Here is a 15850-nt window from a genome sequence, read left to right on the forward strand (position 1 = left end):
AGCCCCCCGGGGCCCGCAGACCCGGGCCCGGGGGTGGGGACGGCGGGGCGCTGCTCCGGCCGCGCGTCGGCGGGACCGCAAGGCTGAAGTGCGAGCCGGGAGCCCAGCGGCGCGTGGCCAGGCGTTCCCGCCCCGCCCCCGAGTCACCACCTCCGCCGCGTTGCTTCCCTCCGGGCAGCGCGAGCTGGGAGCTGGGCCCCGGGGTACTTTTTTTTCCACGTGTAAACCGGAGAGCCTCTCCGAGCCCCGGGGGGCTGGAGGCAGCTTAGCGGAGACAGGCGGGGGCGGTGGGAGAAGCAGCGGAGTAGGGACGCTCGAAGACCCCAGGATTTGGAAAGCAGTCCGGGGAGGGCCGGCGGTGGGGCCCCCGGGGAGGGCCCGCGGAAGGCAGGGGGCCCCCAGGACGCTCCAAGCGGGATGGAGCCGAGAGCCGCAGGGGTACTGACCTGTGGCGGGGCCCCCAGGACAGGCCTGAGGCTCCGTTCCACGCCGGCAGGTCCAGAGCCTCCACGCCGGAAGGCATGGTGCTGCCCCTGTGCGGCAGGAGGAGGAGACCGAGGGTGGGACGGCTGCACCTGCCTCGGCCCCGGGGTGCCGACCCCAAGCTCCCGCGCTGGAGTCTCAGGTGTGCCGGGCGCTGCGGCCAGCCCGCTGCGCGTCCGGGGTGTCTGCCGGGAGGTCCGGCTAGGGAGAAGCGCCTTCTAAAGGGAACCCGACTGTGGAGCGCTGGTGCCGCCCGCGCGCCCTCCACACTGCCCCCAGGCGGCGGGGCCGCGCACTCCCTGCTCCCCGCGACCCCAGCCTTTTTTCGCTCCCTCTTGTTTTCTGCACCCATTCTGCGCATTTCTGCAGTCATTTCTATTTTGATGCGTTCGGGACACACTCAGTGCCAAGCCGAGTGCTGGGTACTGTGGACACCAGCATAAGAAAGACATGGTCCTTTCCTCTGGGACCTTACATAAACTGGCAAGCTCATTCGGTTAAGTTCATTCATTGGAACGTGTTTGTATTCTGAAGTGTACGATCACAAAACTGTGACAAGAGTCATGTTTCGGAGATGTTAAAACTACCGACGCGCAAGGGAAAGAAAAACGAATCGCCTTTCGCTCGCGTGGGGGAGCTTGAGCGAACCCCCTGCTCGGGGAGTACGTGTCCCTGTGACCCCGGGAGGGACAGAGGGGCGGCACAGACATGCAGGACCCGAGCGTCGGGACTCTGTAAGCCTGCGCTCGCAGCGGCCTCTGCTCTTCCCTCCCAGAGCACGAAAGGTAGGGGAACCGGCCTGGGAAACCAGGCATGAATCTTAGAAGGTGGGGGTCTCCGGCATTTGTCCAAATGTCATGTTTCTGCTTTGGGTGATATTGACTTGGCAGTTTGCACCCGGCCAACAGCCTGTTTTCCTGGGAGCCCTCTTCCTTCTTTTCACGTGATAGCAGCAGCAAGAGAAAGTCCGACTTCCAGGAGATTTGGATCAGCGAGTGTGTAAAGGTTTCTGGGTTTAGCGAAGGCAAAGAATATTCTGCCAAGTAATAATTTTAACGTGCGTCTTCAGGTAGATGTAATTGGACAGAATGATGCAAACAAATATACATAATTGACCCTCTTCTGCAAGTCGCTTTTAAGGCAAAAATGACTTAGAGTCCCTTTAATCGAGGTGCCCACTGAGTGCAGACAGGCTTGGAAGATCCCGTTTACCCAGTTAGTACAGTGCCCGCAGGTGGGTGCAAGGGTGGTGTGGTTAGGTTCCTTTTTATAAGAAAACGAGAGGAAATGGAACTCTGTGTTCTTGTGGGGAGGATGTGGACCCCCTTGAAAAAGGCAGACGGTGACTTGATTGCAGAGTGTTGGAGGAAGTATATGGAAAGTAGGAAATATTATGTGTGTGTATATATGTACACACACAATTTTTATAGTAAAGAATTTCCAAGCCTTTAATTCAAAGAAAAGCTTGCCATGAAGGAACAGCCCTATTAACTTCAAAATTCTAGCACTCCACCAGGGACAACAATCCCTTTAGAAGTGGACTGTAAACTGGAATAACTTTTTTGTATCAGCAAACTACCCAAAATACTGAAGTTTTAGAAAACTCCAGCAGAAATTTTAGAACTTCAGTAGAAGTTTTAGAAAACTTCAGTATTTCTACTGAATAACTTATCAGTGGGTAGTTAAAAAGAAAATTCATTGTTAACAGTGCATTTATTAAGAACATTTACCATGTGCAAGGGCTCTGTGCTTCAAGGGGCCAGGAGTTACCCTGTGTGCCCACTAGGTTCGAAGGTTGATTTCCATGTTATCTCACTGAACACTCAGCACTCTGTGTACTGTCACCTGCTTTTGAAATGAGGAAATGGGTTCAGAGAGGTTTAAGTTGCTGCCCTGAGGTCACCCACACAATTTGTAGTAGATCCAAGATTTCTATTCAGATCTTTGAGTTTCCAAAATCTTTATTCTCACTACACTGCTACACTGAGAGAGATCTAATTCACAGTCACTGCCCTTGAATCACTTTCCTGATCTGGAGAAGTTTCCCTCGTTTCATAAAGCGGAAAAGGCATACATGCACATAATAGCTATAATTGGTGATGCACATATTACTGACAGGTCTAAAAGCATTATTTTATTTTTTTTATAAAGGCATTATTTAAAAAAACAAACGGTAAATAAATTCTTATCGAATACTGTAGGGGAAGAAATAGTTGCAATAGGGAACTCCAAGTAGCTCAAATTTTAATGTGCAAGTGAAACACCAGGGGATCCAGAGACTTAGATTTTCCATTTCTTAAAAGCCATAAATACTGCAAGAATAGCTTATACTTATTATAAAACCTCAAATTTCAATGCCTGCAGTCATTATTATGATCCTCATTATATTAAATAATAAGACTTCAGTGTCTCAAGGCTATCTTCATTTAGCCCTTAAAATTAAAAATTAACAAATCAGTTTTCTTTACAAAAAAAAGTTTGCTTTGAGAAAACCTTTATTGCACATCATTAAGTTCATTTCTATTTGAATGAACAGCACACAAAACAAAGATACATGTTGTAAAAATCCCTAAAATTCCAATCAGCAGTATCCAAGGAATGTAGACTTTGTTCTTCGTCTTTTAAGGCATACATTTTCTACTTATTTTTAAGTTATGACCATAATTGTTTTTTTAAGGTTTTTTTTTTTAAGTACTTTAATGTTTATTTATTTTTGAGAGAGAGCACATGCATGAGCTAGTGGGGGAGGGGCAGAGAATGACTGACTGAGGATCCTTGAAGAGGGCATTGCACTGACTGGAGAGAGCCTGAGGCAGGGCTTGAACTCACAAACTGTGAGATCATGACCTGAGTCAAAATCCAGAGTCAGACGCTTAACCCACTGAGCCACCCAGACGCCCCAAGAGAAGAATTTAAAATCCGATGATTGGGGATGCCTGGGTGGCTCAGTTGGTTGAGCTACTGACTCTTGATTTTGGTTCAGGTCAGAATCCCAAGGATTGAGCACCACATCAAGCCCCATGTATAATCCCACGTCAAACCCCAAGTTGAGCCCCATGCTGAGCATGGAGCCTGCTTAAGATTCTTGCTTTCTCTGTCTCTGCCCTTCTCCCCCCGTGCTCGCTTGCTCGCTCTCTCTTTCCAATAAAACATAAAATTAAAATAATAAAATAAAATAAAATAAAATAATTACTGATATATACCAACCACTTCCCCTCTCTCTCAGGGATGAACCCCAGAGAGTGGTCAAGACCAGAGTTAGTGAGTTTTATGAAGTCAGACTAGGCATTGTTCTCCACTGATGACACAATCAATCCAGTAAAAATAGCTGGAAGCAAGAGTGTAAGAGCTGAAGAGGGGGATAGAGAACATATTCTAAAGCTTATGGCAAAATAAACAAGAAATAACAAGAACCCAGTGGCTTCTCTCATCCAAGTTAATTTCAAAAAAATAAACCCAACATAAAGCTGCAAAAGACATTAAATATTGCTTTTAAAAATATAAATAGTTCTTGATAAATTATAGCTATTGGTTTGCTCAAACTAATAGTCTTCAAATATACTGTACCTGATCTTAAAATATCCATACAGTTTCCCAACTCACCTATATATTATATATCCCTCTAGAGCACAGATTAGTCTGATAGCTACTTTTTACAACAGCAGAATATAGAACCTGGAGGGTCGTCTTCTAATCTGTATTTTCCAGAATTGGGTAGATCTTTGCATTCTGCTATAAATGTACGAAGTTCAGTCTCTGGGAAGCCATCTTGTTGGTAATGCTACACAGAAGAATTAAAAAAAAAAGTTCTCATTAATAAGTCCCTTGAAAACAGCTTTATTCCACATTCAAAATGGATCATTTGTCAAGGGAGGGAATCTTTCTAAAGGGATAATTCAGTCACTTTCAAGCATTTTCAGGGAGATGTAGCCTCTAGAGACATTCTTAGGTTTAGCTAAGGAAAAGTCAGTCTAGAATTCTGCAGTGTCCTCCTGGGCTCTCTTTTATGGGTCTGGCTCAATCCAAAATAGGCATGCTGAATCTGAGTCTGAGCCATCCTTCCAGGAAGAATCCATTCTATATACCCTTTGGGAGTCTCTCTTTCAGATAGACAGGTTTAAGGGTCTTGTACTAACATCAGTTCAGGGTCTAAGATCTCTAGAGCATGTCCTGACCAGAGAGGATCAGCCATCACTTGCCCACCTGACAGGTTCTTTAGGCCCATGGAAAAAGGTAAACACCTAAACTGTGAGTCTCAGACTTGTATCATCAAGAGTTGTTAACTAACATTACTACCTTTGAGACCTTGGCTACCACCCTTGAATAACATATAGTTCTCTGCATGAAGAGCTGAAAGCAGTGAATTTTTAGAGCACAGTGGGGCAGGATTTAGACAGATACAACTATATTCTTTCTCAGTGGCCTTGGTGACTCTAAGCACACATCTGCCAAGCAAGTATTAATAAAGACAATCAGTTTCTGAAATCTAAGTCAGTAAAAATGAAGTCATGGCCCTGGCTTCACAAGCAAGGTATTCATAATTATCAACTCATCAACTCCTACTAACCCTCTCTTTATCCCCGGGGCCATTTATATGATATCATGTTTCAGTACCCCTTCTCATACCCAGAAAGTCCCCAAGTGGAAGTGTCTATGTCAATGGTATACCTAATAGTATAAGGTTATTAGAAATTTAAATATATAGCGATATTTAGCCTGCTTTTCCATATTTCAAAGGGCTCAAAATAACTTTTAAAATATCCCATGTGAGGGACAATATAAATAATAGCTTTTCAAATCAGGTTTTCTAACACATATAAAGCTTACATGGCTAGCACCTGACATATCAATCCCCTCACTCTTCTGGAGATCAGGCCTCAGGATAGTCCCAGGCAGGTCCTTGCCAAGAGTCTGGGTTCAGTCACAGTACACTCCAAACCAAGAGGTTAATTTTTCCTTATGAAAATTGGATTTTAAATGGTCCCCATCAAATTTTGAAATGCCGTATGTTTCACTTACCCAATGCCTACTGGTCTTTATAATTCTAATATGAGTTTAGAAATCTCGTTTGAAAAAAAAAGCACAATTACTTAGAGACAAAACCAAAAATATTCTACAAACTCAAATTCTTCATTTCTGTTTCTCAATATCTACAATTGAAGTCTTTCTTTTCCACCTTGAAAAAATTAACATTCTAGCTGTTCTCCTCCCTCTTAGGTACCATATTTTATTGCCATTCTACAAGTTCTGGAAAAATGCTGCTACTTACGCTCTTGATGAACCTACCTTAATTGTTTCATATGTATCAGTGATCAGTGCAATGAAAAGACTTAAAATCATATATATAAAGAGACTGATGAATGAGTAGAGGTAAATTCTGCTAAACAACCAGACCAAATAACTTTTTTGTTGCATTTTTGCAAATGTGGCAAACATATCATCTCCATTTATCAGAGAGAAAAGGCACTCGGAGACCATGTTCAGAGAACGGAACTGGAAAAAGAAAAGAGAAAAAGTTCACTTTATTTCACATTCCTTCCCACTGGAGATTGTTCATGACACTATACCAAAAAATAATGGACCAGGTATCCTTGTAAACTATGTAGTTAGCCTGCAGTAATTACAAGCATTTGCTATGTGATACACGCAACCTGTATAATGCCTACTGTTTTTCCTGAACAAGCAGCTCCTTCTTTGTGCTCCCCTTAAGGGGAGCAGCCTGAATTGAAGCTGCTGGTTTGCACCCTCAGCGCTTTTCTGAGTCAAGTCTGACCATTCCCTCTGCCTACATGGAAAGAGATCCTAGAAACACTTATGCAGAGATACCCAAGTCCTAACCATGCAGGCTCATCCTTCTCATTTTAAAGTTCATTCCATTTGGGATAATGGTATTATAATCAGGACTGACTCTGGTAACAAAAAAAAAAATGCATAGATTTCTTCAAGTTCCTCCCTATACTCCCTTTTTAATAAAATCACATTTCCAAAAGTCTTGCCTAAAAAGCTGACTCTTTATTTTTAAATTTTTTTTTAACGTTTATTTATTTTTGAGACAGAGAGAGACAGAGCATGAACAGGGGAGGGCCAGAGAGAGAGGGAGACACAGAATCGGAAGCAGGCTCCAGACTCTGAGCCATCAGCCCAGAGCCCGACGCGGGGCTCGAACTCACAGACCGTGAGATCGTGACCTGAGCCGAAGTCGGAGGCTTAACCGACTGAGCCACCCAGGCGCCCCCCAAAAGCTGACTCTTTATATTGATGAATCAAGTTGACTTATCTTGACCTCATAGGTGGTAAAAAAATAAATAAGTAAAATAAAATAAAAAAAGACATAATTATCTGATATAGTCCGCAAAAGGAGGTGAAGTAGCTGAGTGAATCAATTATTCTCTCAAGTTGGTCACACCTTACCAGTTCACAAACATGGCACCAGATATACGACCTTTGACATTTTCAGGCTGAGTCACAAAATAGAAGGAGCTCATTTTAAAAGAATAACTGGCACTATTTTAGGAGCTTGATAGTAACAGGAAAACATTGTTTATTGGTACCTTATCATGGTAAGGCCCCAGCACAATCCATCCACAGAAGCAATAGCCTAAATAAATCATTGCGGCACAGCAACAGAACCTGATGACATTGGGCAGCGCTGCCTGAAGGGTCAGAATAAGGAGCTAGGAAAGTAAGAGAGGCTGTTAGAATCCCCTTGTCCCTCAGCCAAAGCAGTGCAATAACTCTGAAAGATAGGAATACCAACAGCATGGAGATCCATGGAATCCTTACGTTGTACTTCTGAAAGAAACCGAGGTATCGAACGACTCCGAGCCACACGAGCATGGTGGAAGTCCCAAGAAGTATGCTACAGACGTCATAACTTGTTAGACTCTAAAACAGAGTGGAAAAAAATAACCAGATTATGTAACAGAAATTCATTGGGACAAAAAATATTTGGTTGGGGGGGGTGGTTAATAGAAATCAATCAGGTAGTGTTCTAGGTGCTAAGGACAAAGAAGTGAACAGAGAGACAAAATTTCCTTCTCTCCGGAAGCTTGCATTCTAGCGGTGGGAGAGGGGAGAGATAATAGAAATAAATTAATGAAACTCTCAGTACATTAGCTGATAGTAAGTGCCGAGAAGAAAATTCAGGGGAGGGGAAAAAGAATGCCTCCAGGGTTGCATTTCAAAAGGAGTTGCATTTGAACAGAGACCTGAGGGGACTGAGAGAGTGCAAGCCAAGCAAAAAGCTAGGAGAGGAGTGTTCCAGGCACAGAGACAAGCAAATGCAAAGGCCCCATAGCAGGAGGGTGCCTCAAAAGATGGAGAGTCCAGCTGCAGTGAGCAATGGGGGAGAGTACAGAGTCACAGAGGTAAGGGGGTAGGTAGTTGAGAGCCTCGTGGGTAATTTAACACCTTTGTATTTTACTCTGATAGGCTGGGGAGATTGGAAAGCTCTGAACAGGATATGATTCCATTTGGCTGCTATGGTTAAGAGCAGACTGTCCAAAGAGTGAGAAGGCAATTGCAATGATAGAGACGAGAGCTGATGGTGGCTTGGACCAGACTAGTAATGATTGAGGCGATGAGGTGATTTTTAAAGGTAGATTGATAGGATTTCCTCTTGGATTAGATGGAGGGAAGAAGGGATTAGTCAAAGAAGAGAGTCAAGGATAAATGTATGGCTTTTGTCTTAAGCACCTGAAAAGGACTGCCATTAACTGAAGTTAAAAAAGCCATGAAGAAGCAGGTTTGGCCTGTGGAGGTGGAGATTGAGATTTGGGGTTCTGTTTTTTGTTTTGTTTTATTTTGTTTTTAATTCAAGTTAGTTAACATACAGTGTAGTCTTGGCTTCAGGAGTAGAACCCAGTGATTCATCTCGTACATATGACAACCAGTGCTCATCCCGAAAAGTGCCCTTCTTAATGCCCATCACCCATTAACCCATCCCCCACCCACCTCCTCTCCAGCAACCCTCAGCTTGTTCTCTGTATTTAAGAGTCTCTTATCGTTTGCTTCCCTCTGTGTTTTTATTTTTCCTTCCCTTCCCGGATGTTCATCTATTATGTTTCTCAAATTCCACATATGAGTGAAATCATAGGATATCTGTCTTTCTCTGACTGACTTATTTCACTTAGCATAATACCCTCCGGTTCTATCCACATTGTGGCAAATGGCAAGATTTCATTCATTTTCATTGCCAAGTAGTGTTCCATTGTATATGTACACCACAGAGTATGTTAAATTTGAGGTGACAAGCCGACGTCCAAATGAAGATATGAAGGTGACAATTGAATATCTGAGACTGGAGTTCAGAGAAGAATTCCAAACTGAAGACACAGATTTAGAAATCATCGGCAGAGAGGTACTATTTAAAGCCATGGACAGGATGAGAGCACCAAGACTGTGGCAGAAAAGAAAATATGTCCAAACATTCCACCTTGAGGCCTTGTCACTTTAATAGGTTGGAGAGATGAGAAGGAACCAGCAAAGGAAGTCAGAAGACCAGCCTGTGATTTAGGATGGAAACCAGGTAAGTGATAGCTCAGGGGAAAAGTGCGCCAACAAAGAAGGAAGGCTTGCAGTGTTAAAATCTGCTGATGGGTCAAGATGAGGATAAATAACGAATTATTGGACTCAGCAACACTGGAGGTCATCGGAAGGAACATTTTCTGTAGGGCGGTAGGGCGGCCGGATTGGAGCAGATGTAACAGAGAATAGGAGGAACACAATTAGAAACAAAGGTACCTACGCTTAAGGTCTTTTGCTATGTAAAGGGGAGCCAAAAAAATAGGGAAGTAGCTGGATAGAGAATAGGTTGAGATTTTGTCTCTTATCAAGGAGAAAGAACACACATACTATTGGGAATGGCACGGTAGAGAACGGGAAACTGATGATGCATGGGGAAAAGGAAGAAGAAAAGCTGGAGCTAAGTTCTTAGGTAAGCAAGGGGGGAGGGGGGTTGGCATCTGGGAGGCACATGGGGTTGGCCATGGAGAGTAGCCAAAATAATATATCCACAGAAACAGAAAAAGCAGAGTGTATGGACACTGATGCTGGCAGGTAGATAAATGAAGTGGAGCCTTGTAGAATTTCTTTCTTTTTTTTTTTTTTTTTTTTTTTTATCTGTGGTTTTGTGAACTAGGAAAGAAGGCCATCAATTGACAGTGAGGATGGGGCAGGGGTTTTAGAGTTTCCAGAAGGGATAAAAACGTGCAACGATCATCTGAAAGATGGGGGAGTGAACGGCCTAGAAAAATGTAAAAAAGATTGCTGGACACCATTAAGAGCTCAATGAGGTTAATGATAGTTGAGGCTGGTAAAAATAAAGATTTGCTGCATATCTCCTGTGCTCCTTTCTTTTTGTTCCCTAGTCCAATGATAGGGACTCCATATCATCCTAAATCCATTCGCTCCTTCCAAGGAGCGAACATGCCTGGGCTGTTTTCCCCAGCTCCCTTGCAGTTAAATGTGACTAAACGCTCTCCAGTGGGATGTGAACAAGAGCAAAGACTACCAAGACTGCCAAGGCTTTCAGACTGGAAAAGCTACCGCCGTGCCGCCGTCTCGTGTTGCCCTTCCCTTCCCTTCCCACACACGCTGCAACCTGTTCCTGAGGTGACCCAGGATCAACCGCACAATTTGGGCTCCAGAGAAACTCAGTGGCAGGAACATGGGTCCCTGACTGACCGCGTGGAGCTGAGTGAGTTGCCAACCTGGGAAACCCACCCTGACTATTCACGCTCCTATCTCATCTGAGCCATTGCACGTGGGGCCTCTGACCGGGAATCTCAATCAGCAGACTCCCCAGGTGGCTCATCCTCACACTCAGTTGAAGCCAGGGCTAGAAAAATATAAATTTGCACAAGGTCAGTTTGAACAGTATCAGGTTTTTTTAATTTGATTTTTGCTTTGGCGGCGGTGGCGGGGGAGGGGGGGTGATTTCTAGGCTGGGTTAATCCTAACTTAGAATGGAAAATCTTGTAGCTTATCAACGGGGAAAGTAAGAAAAAGGCAGCAACTGTCATCACTCACACAGTGGTAGCCTGGCTTCACTTTCACCCAGGGCCCTATTCTTTTTGTTGTTTTTGAAGATTCTAGCATTTCTTGTGAAAACAACAACAAAAAAACCCACCTCTTGCCTTCTTTACTTGGGGACATCTAAGAATTCTCGGGCGCACCCCTAGAGCTCAGATTTCATCAGTGTAACATGGAGTATTTTTACCAGGTACCCAAATGACTGACTCAGAGGCTTGTATATACCTTTGAAAAACTCTGCCTAAGAGATTGCCTGACTAGACTTAAGAAACTTACTGTTATCGATTTTAAGTTTACTTAACACAATGTTTGAAAAAAACCATTTACTCTGCAAATTCTCACATTCCGAGAAAATATTAGTGCCAATCTGATACTAACAATGGCATAAATAGTAAAACAAAACAAAACAAAAACAAAAACCACTTTACCTTAGCTTGGATTTCCATTTTCAGAATTGATCCAATAATTGTCAATATGTCACTAATAATAATCATGATGTACCATCCATTGACGAATTCCATTTGGTCAGAAACAGAAACTTCCTTCTTGTAATGGAGGAGGAAAAAATTGACAAATTCCTTTAGGGGAAAGAGGGAGGCACAGTGAATTTCTCAGTCAATTACAATGTCCCCAGCATTCCTAGCAAACAGCAACCCCTACCTGCTGAAGCTGAAGTCCTGTAATCACAGATCGGAGGCACAGGATTAAGGAAGCCAAGCATATCAGAATAACAAAGGCATCAAAGATCATCATGTAGTGAGTGTTCTTCTGAACTGGAAGGAAAGAGCATTACCTGCTTACACTGTGGGACATTCATATGGTGACCTCTACTTTTTTTTTCTTTCATTTTTAGCCTCATTTCTTTTAACTGCTGCATGGCATACCACAATATAGATGCATACTCTTTGTAAAGACACTCAGGTTGCAATCTGTTTTTTCCTGCTACAAACAATTCTTCAAGTCCTCTCTGTGCATGGGTGCAAGTGATTCTTTAGGCGAACGAATATCTAAAGGCGAAATTGTTGGGGTAAGGCATATGCATATTTCTAAGAAAGAAATTCTAAGAAATTGCCCTTCAAAAACATCTTGCCAATTTACATACCTACACACATCTCCACGTCTTCTCCACCACTGTATATTAATTATCTTTTATTTTTGCCAATGAAAAGAGCAAATCTCATTCCCAATGACATCTTTATCAGGTATTAAATTACTGTAGGTATTCAAGTCCTTATCTTACCCTTTTGATGTTTTTGTGTGTTTTAATGAGTAAGACAAATACCTCTCATTAGTGTTTTATTAGCTATTCTTACTTGTTTTTTTCCCCCATATATTCTTGAGGATCTGATTGTTAAATTCCAATAAAAATCCTACTGGTACTTTTGCAGGGGGGTGGGGGATCATGTCACATTCATAAGTTAATTTAGGGAGAATTGGCATATACATGATGTTAAATCTCTTGTCCAAAAATATAATGTGTTTCCCATCGATTCAAGTCTTTTTGTTTCCTTCAGAAGCATTTTCAAATTTTATCTGAACCCTTCACACTGCTTTTTAGAGTAATTTAGATAATTCAGACATTCTTTCCACAAAGACAACAAAGAGAAAAGGTCCTGGTAAGTGTTCTTCCCATTAGTGTGTAAGGAAAGTTAAAAGGCTTTCTTTTGGGGGTGCCTGGGTGGCTCAGTAGGTTGGGCATCCGACTTCGGCTCAGGTCTTGATCTCGCAGTTTGTGGGTTCGAGCCCCGCATCGGGCTCTGTGCTGACAGCTCGGAGCCTGGAGCCTGCTTTGGATTCTATGTCTCCCTCTCTCTCTGCTCCTCCCCCACTCATGCTGTCTCTCTCTGTCTCTCAAAAATAAAATAAAACATTAAAAAAATTAAAAAAATAAAAGGCCTTTTGGAAATTACTACTGCCATCAATAAGAGATCTTTAATTATAAGCCTTTGGTCTTTTGTCCTTAATACAGTCAGCCTTCCTGCACACCCTATTAAAACATACCTATCTGGGTATAGAATATTCACCAAGAACCCACCGTGTGGCAGTTTTTCTAGATGCTGAGGATACAAGTGGTGAACAACACAGGCCCCCGACCTTGGGGAACTTCTGTTCTACTGCCGAGAGACACGCAGGGATGTAAACAAGGTACATGAACAAAATGCTTTCAGACAGGAGTAAGTGCTGCGAAGAAAAGAAAGCACCATAGCTAACGGGTAGTGCTACGCCACCCATAGTCCTAAGCACTTTGTAGGTATTACCTCATTTGATCCTCACGGCAACCCCAGCAAGCGGGGGTGTGATTATCCCCACTGGACAGGTGAGAAAATGAGGCACACAGAGGTCAGGGGAATTTGCCCGAGGTGATGCAGCCAGCAGGTGACAGCACCAGGATTCAAATCTTTGCAGTCTGTCTCCAGCCTCTGTCACTCTAGGTTAGTGATGCGTGGCATCCCTTGGGCACTGTTAGGAATGCACTCTGGCCCCACCCTAGACCCGCTGAGTCAGAAACTGCATTTTCACAAGCTCTTACAGATGACACTAGAGCTCAAGAACCACGGCTCTAGAAGAAGCACACTGCTGGTATGGGTGGTGGAGGGGAGAGGCTCATTCGTACAGCATGATAGGGGCCAGGAGGTCTCAGGTGAGACCTGAGTGACAAGACTGCCCCCTACTGGTAAAAAAAAATAACAAGCACTTAGACTAGTTCGGTAACGGGGCACCGGGGTGGCTCAGTCGGTTAAGCGTCAGACTCTTGATTTTGGCTCAGGCCATGATCTCGTGGTTCATGAGATCAAGTCCTGCATTGGGCTCTGCACTCACAGTGCACTGAGTGCAGAGCCTGTTTGGGATTCTCTCTCTCACTCTCTCTCGGGCTCTCTCTCTCCATGCCCCACCCCCAGCTCGTGTGTGCTCTCTCTCTCAAAATAAACTTAAAAAAAATCTACTGAAAAATATTCAGTAATAAAACATCCCATTAATATTGGCCAAGGGGCATCTAATTGTTACTAAAATGTCTAAATCTACTTTAGAAAAGCTTAAAAACTAAGAAACAAGCATTTGAGAGAAAGCCTGTGGCAGATACTTTCATATACTCTCATGCTTCCTATTCTAAAGTTTGTGGAGAAGTATTGCAATGTTTACAGATGACAAAACAACTTTGTGTTTCAAATAAACAATTTTGCCATTGAAATAAAATTGTGATTTAAGAGCCTCATATATTTGAAGTACCTAATAGTGAAAAAAATACTAGAATGAAGAAATTTCATGTCATTTTTAAAAAAAATTTTAACATTTACTTATTTTTGAGAGAGAGAAACAGAATGTGAACAGGGGAGGGGCAGAGAGAGAGAGGGAGACACAGAATCTAATGCAGGCTCCAGGCTCGGAGCTGTCAGCACAGAGCCCAATACGGGGCTCAAACCCACTAACCGCGAGATCATGACCTGAGCCGAATTCGAACATGCAACCGACTCAGCCACCCAGGTGCTCCCATATCGTTTATTCTTAATATCTCATTACTGCTTCTGACCTTTGTGACTCAACCAGTAGTTACCCCTAAAGCAATGATTTTCCAAATGTGGCATGAGTAAGGGTGACCTGTACATTCCTAGGCCCCAGCCCAGACCCGGGGACGGCCTTGCAGGGAGCTGGGGTGACTCTTTCGCTCGCCAGAATCTGAGAATCCCGGACCTAATCATTAAGTCCAACACAACATACCAAAGGGGCTAGAAAATGAGATAAATTCTTTACAGTCCATTTTCTGGTTCAGCCCCAAAATTCTCAGTGGTACTCAGTCTATAGTTGAATTCATGTCCATATTTCCAAGAATGTACCCTTTCTTCATTTACTTTACTTTTTAACCTATATAGAAGCTAAATATAATGTGAGGGATGCTTCAGGGTCAAATCTTTCGTGATGTCTCTCTCACTGTATGACCAGGGGCACCAAGATTCACTTCTAAGCTTTAGTTTCGTCATTTGCATAAACAGGGATGCTGCCTATCTCAAGGATAGTTTCAAAATATTAAAACGCTGTGATGCCTGGGTGGCTCAGTCAGTGAAGCACCCAACTTCAGTTCAGGTCATGATCTCACAGTCCATGAGTTCAAGCCCCACGTCGGGACCTGTGCTGACAGCTCACAGCCTAGAGCCTTTTTCAGATTCTGTGCCTCCCTCTCTCTCTGCCCCTCTACTGCTCACCCTCTGTCTCTCTCTCTCAAAGATAAATACACATTTAAAAAAATAATAAAAATTATAGGAGGAAGCCCTTATGTAGTAAGCACTCAATAAATATTAGGTCGGGTATATGTGATTTTTTGCTGGGGGGGTGCGTGCATTTTTTTGTAAGAACTGGGCCAGTGAGGACACATGTAGAAGTCAGCAAAAGTCATCTCAAGTACTAATAATTTAGGTCTTGCCTGGAACATCAGATACCTACAATAAGTTGATCTATTTGCAGAGAATTAGGGACTTGGCAATGTTCCAGTTGTTCCCTTTGATGCTCCACATATCCCAGTAGTTTAATAACCCTTTTATTTAATAACCATTTTGAAAACTAGTAAAAGTCGTCACTTACTTGATCCTGATACGTGCCAGTCTTTACATTCTCTGATGGAAATGTCGTTATCTAAGCTTATCTTAATCCTTCCACTGTGGGCCTTATTGTCAAATGTTATCTGTGAAAAATAGGAAAAGGGTCAAAAACATACCTATAGTTTTTGAAGCCAAGATGTCTCTATGCATTGATTAGGACACAAATCTTTCAGGGTGACAGGATGCCCACCCAGATTCTCATCCCCATGTCAAAGCTAACTCTGTTCAACTTTGGGAAGAGCCCTTTTTTTCTTTGTGAAATGAGAAGGTTGAACGAGGTCTTCCGGTGAGAACTTTTGGTCTCTAAAATCCTGTATTTCTAGGATAGTCTTCCAGCCCTGGACAACTTATAAAACAGGAGAACTTCTCTCTCCTTCCCACTCTAAGTACCTCAAGATGCCCTCTTGGTATGAACAAGAGCTGGTCCAAGTGAGCTTTTCCCTCCCTCCCTAGGGACTCGGCGGAGGATAGTTTATATATATATTTGTTTATTCATTTTGAGAGAGAGAGAGAGGGAGAGAGAGAGAGTGCACGAGCAGGTGAGGGGCAGAGAGAGAGAGAGAGAGAGAGGATCCTAAGCAGTCTCCCCACTGCCAGTGCAGAGCTCGACATGAGGCTTGAACTCACAAACTGCAAGATCATGACCTGAGCCAAAACCAAGTTGGACACTTAACTGACTATCCCAGGCACCCCAAGGGATAGTTTGTTAGTGCTGTTGCAGCTCTTACAAACACAGAGGTTCA

The 15850-nt window shown here is 43.3% G+C and overlaps 2 protein-coding genes across 3 annotated transcripts in view; both read right to left on the reverse strand.

Moving 5' to 3' along the window:
* MCOLN2 (mucolipin TRP cation channel 2) overlaps nt 1-738 on the reverse strand; it is a 56985-nt gene extending 56247 nt beyond the window's left edge. The window contains exon 1 of the mRNA XM_027058726.2: nt 447-738. Coding sequence (XP_026914527.1) covers nt 447-523 — 77 coding nt within the window. The 5' untranslated portion in view covers nt 524-738. The remainder of the gene's footprint in view (nt 1-446) is intronic.
* Nucleotides 739-2197: 1459 nt separating this feature from the next.
* MCOLN3 (mucolipin TRP cation channel 3) overlaps nt 2198-15850 on the reverse strand; it is a 29136-nt gene continuing 15483 nt past the window's right edge. Inside the window, exons 6-12 of one of the 2 annotated variants that reach the window (XM_053214340.1) lie at nt 15091-15190; nt 11176-11288; nt 10944-11093; nt 7267-7368; nt 7035-7157; nt 5770-5976; nt 2198-4264 (exon numbers count right to left, since the gene is read on the reverse strand). In XM_053214340.1, coding sequence (XP_053070315.1) covers nt 4130-4264; nt 5770-5976; nt 7035-7157; nt 7267-7368; nt 10944-11093; nt 11176-11288; nt 15091-15190 — 930 coding nt within the window. In that variant the 3' untranslated portion in view covers nt 2198-4129. The remainder of the gene's footprint in view (nt 4265-5769; nt 5977-7034; nt 7158-7266; nt 7369-10943; nt 11094-11175; nt 11289-15090; nt 15191-15850) is intronic. The other variant, XM_027058725.2, reaches the window with a different exon arrangement.

This window comes from Acinonyx jubatus, chromosome C1 (assembly GCF_027475565.1).
Source record: "Acinonyx jubatus isolate Ajub_Pintada_27869175 chromosome C1, VMU_Ajub_asm_v1.0, whole genome shotgun sequence".
Taxonomy (NCBI): domain Eukaryota; kingdom Metazoa; phylum Chordata; class Mammalia; order Carnivora; family Felidae; genus Acinonyx; species Acinonyx jubatus.